The following is a 10000-nucleotide window of genomic DNA, read 5'->3' on the forward strand; positions in this document are numbered from 1 at the left end:
ACTTTTACTTTACTATCTTAAAGCCTGCGATCTGTTCTTCTCTTGATGTTTCAGATTGTTTTTATTCTGGAGTTAGGGTTAGGGTTAGGGGTTAGGGGTTAGAGGTTAGGGTTAGGGGTTAGGGTTAGGGTTAGGGGTTAGGGTTAGGGGTTAGGAGTTAGGGTTAGGGTTAGGGGTTAGAGGTTAGGGTTAGGGGTTAGGGTTAGGGGTTAGGAGTTAGGGTTAGGGTTAGGGGTTGGGGTTAGGGGTTAGGGTTAGGGTTAGGGTTAGGGGTTAGGGTTAGGGGTTAGGGGTTAGAGGTTAGGGTTAGGGGTTAGGGTTAGGGTTAGGGGTTAGGGTTAGGGGTTAGGAGTTAGGGTTAGGGTTAGGGGTTGGGGTTAGGGGTTAGGGTTAGGGTTAGGGTTAGGGGTTAGGGTTAGGGTTAGGGTTAGGGGTTAGAGGTTAGGGTTAGGGGTTAGGGTTAGGGGTTAGGAGTTAGGGTTAGGGTTAGGGGTTGGGGTTAGGGGTTAGGGTTAGGGTTAGGGTTAGGGGTTAGGGGTTGGGGTTAGGGGTTAGGGTTAGGGTTAGGGTTAGGGGTTAGGGTTAGGAGTTAGGGTTAGGGTTAGGGGTTGGGGTTAGGGGTTAGGGTTAGGGTTAGGGTTAGGGGTTAGGAGTTAGGGTTAGGGTTAGGGGTTGGGGTTAGGGGTTAGGGTTAGGGTTAGGGGTTAGGGTTAGGGTTAGGGTTAGGGTTAGGGGGTTAGGGTTAGGGTTAGGGTTAGGGGTTAGGGTTAGGGTTAGGGGTTAGGTTTAGGGTTAGGGTTAGGGTTAGGGGTTAGGGTTAGGGTTAGGGTTAGGGTTAGGGGGTTAGGGTTAGGGGTTAGGGGTTAGGGTTAGGAGTTAGGGTTAGGGGTTAGGTTTAGGGTTAGGGGTTAGGGTTAGGGGTTAGGGGTTAGGGTTAGGAGTTAGGGTTAGGGGTTAGGTTTAGGGTTAGGGGTTAGGGTTAGGGGTTAGGGTTAGGAGTTAGGGTTAGGGGTTAGGTTTAGGGTTAGGGTTAGGGTTAGGGGTTAGGGTAGACCTGCATCTGCACTGGATGAAGCAGGTCTCTGGAGCTTCATACGACTGGATAATGTTCACTGAAGGATGGACGTACATATAAATGAAGTTTTATTAGTATGAGTCAGTTCATGAGTCTCTAACTAACATCACTCAGTCATTCACAGTTTGCATCAGAGCAGCTCGTCTATATTTGATCATGTTTTATGTCTTTATGTTCAGACAGACTGTTTAATGACCTGGATGAGCTCTTTGCTTGTGTTTGGGGTCAGAGTAGTGAGACATTCACCATCAGGTCACCAGAGCGCCTCTGCTCTGCTTTCTATTACTTTCATTTATTAATGAAGTTTTATCATAAGTCACAATTCAAATGGCTGCTAACCGTTTTAAAACTGGTGTTTCAATGTTTCAACGACAAAACTGTCATTTATCAAGTCCCACACACTCTCATTAATAGTCATATTTCTATTATTATCATTATTATTGTTGTTATTGTTGTTATTCTGCTTCTGTCTCTTTCAACCCAACCGGTCGGCAGACGGCGCCACCTAGAGTCCGGTTCTGCTGGAGGTTTCTTCCTGTTAAAGGGGAGGAATTTGGCAAACTCAGATGGAAAAGCTTCCAACAGAAGAGCTGTGATGTTGATGCAGGTTTCAGGCTTCATCTGACTAGTGACATAAACACACACACACAACTACATCACTTCAAATAAGGCTTAAAAAAGTGTTTTTGGTCCTCGTCTATAATGAATCATATATAAATAACAATAATTAGGACATGCTTTATGCCAGAACTTAACCTGATGGGAGGTCGGGAGTTTGTAGTTAGTGGTGTCACTGGTGTCACTGGTGAACCTCTCCAGTTATCTCCAGTTGGCCAGATTGTGCTGATTGCTTTGACTCGTTACGGCGTGATGCTGCCGCCGGCGGCCCGGTGGATGTTAAAGGGTTAACCTGAGATAACTTCTGTTGGTGCTTATAAATGAAACTGAATTGAAAGTGAACTTGAGGCGTCATCAGCGCGTCTTTATTTAACAACTTTATTGACAAATCAGAACTGAACGACACTTCTGCACATAGATTTCATTAAATTAAAATAATCAGAGACAAAAAATAGATCATACAACTAATAATAAATGCTAACTGTGCGTTTGTTTCAGTAGCATTGTGCTAACACACACGACCTTCGACCTTTGATAAGAGTCCACAAATATAAACAATATGTTTGTTTATTCCAGAAGCTTCTCCGTCCTGTTCAGAGAGAAACTCAAGACAAGCTGTTTATTTGATCAAATTATTGATTTTTAACATAATTATTATATTATAATTACAATATTATTATATAATATTTAATATACAACTGCTGTGGTCCACAAATATCAACATAACCAGTTTAGTTTGGAGCCTCCAGCTCTGTGCTGTTTCCAGCTACATCTGGTTGTCATGGTGATAAGTGGGCGGTGTCTCCGTAATTTGGGTCGTCATGGTAAAGTGCTGGCTGGGCGGGGTCTATATAACCATCATCAGGATCGGTGTAGGCGAAGTTCTGCGTTCCGCTGTCGGGGGCGTGGTCTAGGTGGGCGGGGTCTAGATGGGCGTGGTCCGTGTGGGCGGGGTCTAGATGGGCGTGGTCAGGATCGACCGGGTTGGTTCTTTTCAAAGCAGCTTTTTGGCCAAACGCTCTATACAGGTAGACGGCGAGGACAAACTGAACCACCTGGAGACACACGGCAACAGTGAGTTTAGTGCTGGAGACAAGAAAAGGATGAAGAAACGTCGCCTCCGTACGGACTCACTGACGACACCATAACAATATTAATACTTCATTTAATCAAATTTAGCAAAATATGATAAATGACGACCTTCTAAAGCTAAGATTCAAGTTTCAGAGACGCGTTTCAGCCGGTTTGGTACCTGGATGAACACGAGGCCGATGTCCATGCCGACGATGGTCAGAGCGTTCTCCTGCAGCCAATCACTGAGCTTCTGTTTGCAGCCCTGCAACAACAAACACACACATTAACCTGATAAACAAAAGACCAGACACGATAACATGAGATAATGTAAGATAAACATATATACATACATGACAAATGTAAATTAAATATAACAAACATAACGTAACATAATAACAAATATAACATGACAATTGTAACATAACTAACGTAACATACGTGACAAACGTCATGTAACAAATTTAATATAATAAATGTAACTTTACATAACAACATATAACAGACCAACAAATATAACATATATAACATAGTGTAGGAATTTAAAATATATCTGGTATCTAATCCGCGCCCATAGTCTAGAGAATTGGGGCAAAGTACATTAATTTGCTGTTTTTAATGTAAAATGAGCCAAGATTAAAGAGCATACAGTAAACATCATCTACGTTCTCCGACTACAATAATAATCACACGGAAAGCAGAAAGATGCAGCTGATCCCCTTTCAACAACTACGATTTCATTTAGGAAGGATATATATATATATATATATATCTCAGTATAAACCACTAGATGGCAGCATAAAATAATGGTCATGGGATCATTACAATATTTAATAGGTTTGATCTAAATAGATCTACAAGTCAAAACCAGAGTTACAGACTAGTAGCTACAAGCATGAGTGTAACGTTCCTCCTTTATTGATGCAGTTCCAGAGGTTTTTTAACTCCAAATGTTTACCTGCTGAGGTTTTGAGCACGGATGAAATAACTTAATAGACTTGACTGTCCAGTATTGCATCATTGGTTAGTAGACTGAATAAACATGTTCTATATTTGGGACTAAAAAGCTTATTTCACTAGACACGTCAGCGATTCAAGGTCCCGCCTGTTTTTTCTGCCTGATGTGCAGTTCTCAGCAAAAATACACAGTGACAACGATCTGTTGACGGTCATATTAACATCGCACCAGCAACATTACACCGTTCACTATAGCTTCAGTGTCTGTATGTGTAGAATACGTCTCATTACACCGTTCACTATAGTTTCAGTGTCTGTATGTGTAGAATACGTCTCATTACACCGTTCACTATAGTTTCAGTGTCTGTATGTGTAGAATACGTCACATTACACCGTTCACTATAGTTTCAGCGTCTGTAGAATACGTCACATTACACCGTTCACTATAGTTTCAGCGTCTGTAGAATACGTCACATTACACCGTTCACTATAGTTTCAGCGTCTGTAGAATACGTCACATTACACCGTTCACTATAGTTTCAGCGTCTGTATCTGTAGAATACGTCACATTACACCGTTCACTATAGTTTCAGCGTCTGTAGAATACGTCACATTACACCGTTCACTATAGTTTCAGCGTCTGTAGAATACGTCTCATTACACCGTTCACTATAGTTTCAGCGTCTGTAGAATACGTCACATTACACCGTTCACTATAGTTTCAGCGTCTGTAGAATACGTCACATTACACCGTTCACTATAGTTTCAGCGTCTGTATCTGTAGAATACGTCACATTACACCGTTCACTATAGTTTCAGCGTCTGTATCTGTAGAATACGTCACATTACACCGTTCACTATAGTTTCAGTGTCAGTATCTGTAGAATATGTCACATTACACCGTTCACTATAGTTTCAGTGTCTGTAGAATACGTCACATTACACCGTTCACTATAGTTTCAGTATCTGTAGAATACGTCACATTACACCGTTCACTATAGTTTCAGTATCTGTAGAATACGTCACATTACACCGTTCACTATAGTTTCAGTATCTGTAGAATACGTCACATTACACCGTTCACTATACGAAGTCGTGATCAGCTTTTAGCTGTCTGAGGCTGTCTGAGTCCTGCATGAGTCGTCTTATTCTCAGCAGCTGTCTTTGCTGTCTTATTTGCTGCGGGTGGCATTGGTGACGCTCAGGATTCAGCGTTGCTTTCTTTCTAACAGTTGGAGCGTTTTTACATTTACATTTACATTTTTCATTTAGCAGACGCTTTTATCCATCAGAAACAGATACAACACAAGCAGGGATCCAGTCAGGAGACAACAACACCAGTAAGAGCCATAAAGCTTCAGATAGAGTCCAGTAGGAGCGTTTTTAATGCAGGTACAGGACTGCGTGGCCTCTGCCAGGTATCATAACAGCGCTGTTTGTGTGAGTATTAGAGACGGAAATGGAAATTGAATGAAAATAAAATGATGGCTTTAAGTGGGATTGGGAGATGAGCCTAAACTGGTACATAGAAAAGATTTTTTTTTGAAATCTTCCGGTAATTTTGCCCCCCGTTAGTTTCTGATGCTGACAACATAATATACATAACGTAACATAATATACATAACATAACGACAAATGTAACATTACGTAACCACATAACAACAACAAATATAACAACTGAACATAGTTTAATACAACATGAAGTAACATAACAACAAACCTGAGAAAACATATAAACACAACAATCTTTACTCATCTGCACTTTATACAGACATGCAGTAAACACACTGTGTGTGTGTGTGTGAGTGTGTGTGTGTGTGTGTGTGTGAGTGAGTGTGTGTGAGTGTGTGTGTGTGTGTGTGAGTGTGTGTGTGTGAGTGTGTGTGTGTGAGTGAGTGTGTGTGAGTGTGTGTGAGTGTGTGTGTGTGTGTGTGTGAGTGAGTGTGTGTGAGTGTGTGTGTGTGTGTGTGTGTGTGTGTGTGTGAGTGTGTGTGTGTGTGTGTGTGTGTGAGTGAGTGTGTGTGAGGGTGTGTGTGTGAGTGTGTGTGTGTGTGTGTGTGTGAGTGTGTGTGTGTGTGTGTGTGTGTGAGTGAGTGTGTGTGAGGGTGTGTGTGTGAGTGAGTGTGAGTGTGTGTGTGTGAGTGTGTGTGTGTGTGTGAGTGTGTGTGTGAGTGAGTGTGTGTGTGTGTGTGAGTGTGTGTGTGTGAGTGTGTGTGTGAGTGTGTGTGTGTGTGTGTGTGTGTGTGTGTGTGTGTGTGTGTGTGTACCTGATCATATGAGCCATTTCCTCGTCCAATCAGCGGCTCAGTGGAGTTTTCGGAGCACCAGGACGAGTTGGAGCTGGGACGACTGGAGTTAAAACAGGAACAAGGAAGTACGTCTGTCCAGTTGTGACTCTTGATAAAAGAGTTCTTCAGCCAATCATCTGGGCCCGTCCTACCACAACACTGCCCCTGTGAACAGTAGGTAAATAATCCAATAACTATTCAAATTCACTCAGTTAATACATACATTAGTGAGCACCAAGTGTGAGAGGACTCACGTAGTGCTGCACATTGTCCATCAGTCCGTCCCGTCCGTCTCTGTGTTCGTACTTAACGATGATCTGATCCACCGCTTCGTCCAGACTCTCCTTGATCTGATCACAACACGTCACAGGTTAGAGAGCACAGCAGCTCATCACAGTGAGCAGTGTAGCTGCATCATGTGACGCTGGACGCATCATCCAGACAGAAGAAGTCGTGGTTCAGTGTTCAGTCCAATAGACTGATAGACAGATAAAATTGCTGCTCCATTATATAATTATTTCACTGTAATGTTACAGTAATGTCATATCAAGTGGATATCTGACACATTTACAGTCTTTTTAGCATCAAATTCCCTCTTTGTGTTTCCTCGGACAGTGTTTCCCTGTTGAGCTGCAGGTGGAAGTATAGTAACAAAAAGAGGAACTTTGGCACTAAAAAGACTGTAACGTTGAAAGATATCTACTTGATTTGACTCATTTGGACGCTGAAGCTTCATATTAGCTTCAGACTGTGGATTTTGTCCTCCATCACTTCCATTGTAAGGTCATTATGAAGGGATCTTCTATTCAGTTCAATTCAATTCAGTTTTATTTATATAGCGCCAAATCACAACAAAAGTCATCTCAGGGCACTTTTCACATAGAGCAGGTCTAGACCGCAATCTTTAATTTACAGAGACCCAACAATTCCCCCATGAGCAGCACTTGGCGACAGCTGGAGAAGGACAGATGTCAGCGCAGTTTATGGGGTTTCCTGCGGATGAGAAAGCACAAAGAACTCCGGGGAAGAAGTCCGCCGACATGAATAACAATCGTACCATATTTACGTTTATTCTTAGCCAGCAGTTTTAAATTTGACTCAGTGTCGTCCGCTCTGGCCCCAGGAATACATTTAACTATGGCTGCTGGTGTCGCTGACTTCACGTTTCTGACTATGGAGCTGCCAGTAATCAGAGTTTGTTTCTCAGCAGGTGTGTTACTGAGGGGGGAGAACCAGTTAGAAACATGAACTGGTTGGTGGTGAACCGTGGGCTTCTACTTAGGGCTATGCTTCCTTCAGACAGTCACCCAGCCACCCTGGCTTCCCGGCTGCTCGGGAACTACCGGGGGGTAGGAGCTACGCTAGGTCGGCCCGCACCGGCTACTGGGGGCTGGCTAACTACATTAGCGACTGATTGGTTTTCCGTGGTGTGGAGCCGCGCTTCCAATTCACTGAGCCTCGCCTCCAGCACTGCAAATAAACTACATTTATTACACTTATCACTATCACTAAATAACTAAACATAAGACACACTGCTGCTATAGGCATAGACTGCCGGGGGACCTCCACTGGTGCACTGAGCTCTTCTCTCCTCTTCTCTATCTGTATGTATTCATTTACCATTAATACATGTTACTAACTTGACTTCTTCCCCGGAGTTCTTTGTGCTTTCTCATCAGCAGGAAACCCCATAAACCGTGCTGACATGTTGATGTCTTTCTTCTGTCCTTCTTCTGTCCTTCTCCAGCTGTTCCTGTCGTTGTTGCTGTTTGTTGTTTTTAGTCATGTATCTGTTGTTGTTGTTGTTGCCCATCCATCCCCCCACCCTCAGATGGCGTCCACGTAGAGCCGGGTTCTGCTTGAGGTTTCTTCCCATTAAAGGGGAGTTGTTGGGTCTCTGTAAATTAAAGATTGCGGTCTAGACCTGCTCCATGTGAAAAGTACCCTGAGATGACTTTTGTTGTGATTTGGCGCTATATAAATAAAACTGAATTGAATTGAAATTGAACTGAGCAAGAGAGAGCAGGAGAGCGAGAGGGAGAGAGAGAAGCCACCGCTAACTGCTTAGCTTAAATTAGCTGCTAATGCTAGCTGTTGAGCTAAAATAACTAACAACTGTGCGATTAGCGAGAAAAGTCGCTAAAAGAGACAAAGAGCTAAGAGTGCTTGTGTAGAACTAGCGAAAGTTTAAATATACAGCAGGTATTTATCCACAGTAATGTGAAATATAGCAAAACCAACTGAGTTGAGAGCAGCAACGACGCTAACAGTAAAGACAGTCGCCAACCGGAAATGACACAATACGCTTACCGTAGCACGTCAGCCAAAAGGTCTAATGGTCGGTACGAACGGGAGGAATGATTACAGCAAGAAAAATAGGTTTAATGTTCATTTGATGACTGACTGCTGGTTTAAGACACACTTGAACAATATGTCTCACCTTCCGCCTGTTAATGAGCAGCAGCAGTGTGATGAAGAGCTGACCCAGGACCAGCACGATGAGGAGGCCCATGTACTGAGGAGGAAGAGCAGAGGTCAGACAGTGTGAACGGTTAAAGCTGTGTTCATATTTATCCACTAAATTAGGGTTTAATTGTCTTAAACGATGGACTGTGGTGGATGTGAGGCGTCCATGTTTATGACTCGTCGCTCATATTTATGACTTTTATATCCTGTGAACATTATTTAAAGAATAAAAGCTTGTTTCTTCTTCTCTGTGCACTTTGTTCTAAAAGTTTCTCTGAGCTCAACTTAAATCTCAGTTTAACACCTGGACCCGCAGGATTGATGACATCACAGCTAGTTTGGAGCCAATCGTGGTCCAGTATTCAACTTACACAAGTGTGATGTGGAAACTTGACGCCTCCAGTGAACAAACACTGAGAATGAACTGGTCCATTAAAAGTCCATTATGTTTACAGCTTCACAGATTCTGGATGTTTATATGACGGAGAAGGAGGAGATGATGTTTTAAAGTGTTTTGTGGAAAAAACTATTATTCTTCAAGTGTTTTATGTCTTAAGACATGTTTTGAGGATCTTTAAATGTCATTATAACAAATAAAACCCTGTGAGATATTGCTTAATTAACTGGTAATTTCGGTAACTCCTACATGACATGAACGTGGCATCAGCCTCAGATAAACACTTCCTGTTATTGATCACAGAGCATATCAGGTGTTACAAGTGACTCACCATCAGCAGCAGGAATCTGTTCTCACTGTGAGCTCCTAAACATCCCACAACACTGACCACCATCACCACTCCACCAATCACCAACAGCCCCGCCCCCACTGTCTTCAGCTCCACTGGATAAACACACACACACACACACACACACACAGATGTAGATGATCACACAGAGGTCACATGACTCATCTCTGTTCCTTTAATGTTATGTTACCTGAGGAGACGACGGTCAGGAAGCTTCCACTGTCAAACAGGATCCAAACTGCACAGCCAGCTACACTCACACCCAGAGCCTGCACACACACACACACACACACACACACACAGGTCAGAGGTCAGAGGTCAGTTATCACTTCTTTGTCACTTCTTCTCACATTAACCCCTTAACAATCCTTTAAGTTTCTGTAAAATTAGCCTAAACTGCCTGTCCAAGGCACTCTTAAAGTACATTGAAAGCTGTTCTTGGTCAGGCTCTGGCTGCGAGTACATGTACAGTTTTGGTTTGTCTCTTTTGAAAGCTAATACTTTCTCAACAGTCAGAATCACTGTAAGTGCTGCTGGCATTGAGTAATAGAAGGTTTGAGCACACTGAAGTAGAAGGTTTCCGCCTGCTGATGAACTACAGCTGGGACTTATTAGCTGGAAAACACAATGGGACCACAGCATGGAGCCTTACCTAGTCTGAGTTCAAATTTAATAACAATAACATAGAAAGTGGATATTTTACATGTTTTTCTGAGGGCGTCTTGCAAAAAAAGGCCATTTAGAGACACCAAATAACCCCTGCTTCAGAGTAACTGGAG

The 10000-nt window shown here is 42.8% G+C and overlaps 1 protein-coding gene across 1 annotated transcript in view; it reads right to left on the reverse strand.

The window, feature by feature from the left end:
* Positions 1–2031: 2031 nt before the first annotated feature.
* The window catches only part of si:ch73-139j3.4 (CD82 antigen), a 9650-nt gene continuing 1681 nt past the window's right edge, over positions 2032–10000 (reverse strand). Inside the window, exons 2-8 of the mRNA XM_067600222.1 lie at positions 9412–9490; positions 9204–9316; positions 8450–8524; positions 6264–6359; positions 5989–6174; positions 2946–3029; positions 2032–2748 (exon numbers count right to left, since the gene is read on the reverse strand). Of these exons, the coding sequence (XP_067456323.1) occupies positions 2473–2748; positions 2946–3029; positions 5989–6174; positions 6264–6359; positions 8450–8524; positions 9204–9316; positions 9412–9490 (909 nt within the window). The 3' untranslated portion in view covers positions 2032–2472. The remainder of the gene's footprint in view (positions 2749–2945; positions 3030–5988; positions 6175–6263; positions 6360–8449; positions 8525–9203; positions 9317–9411; positions 9491–10000) is intronic.

The sequence above is a fragment of the Thunnus thynnus genome, chromosome 10 (assembly GCF_963924715.1).
Source record: "Thunnus thynnus chromosome 10, fThuThy2.1, whole genome shotgun sequence".
In the NCBI taxonomy this organism is placed as follows: domain Eukaryota; kingdom Metazoa; phylum Chordata; class Actinopteri; order Scombriformes; family Scombridae; genus Thunnus; species Thunnus thynnus.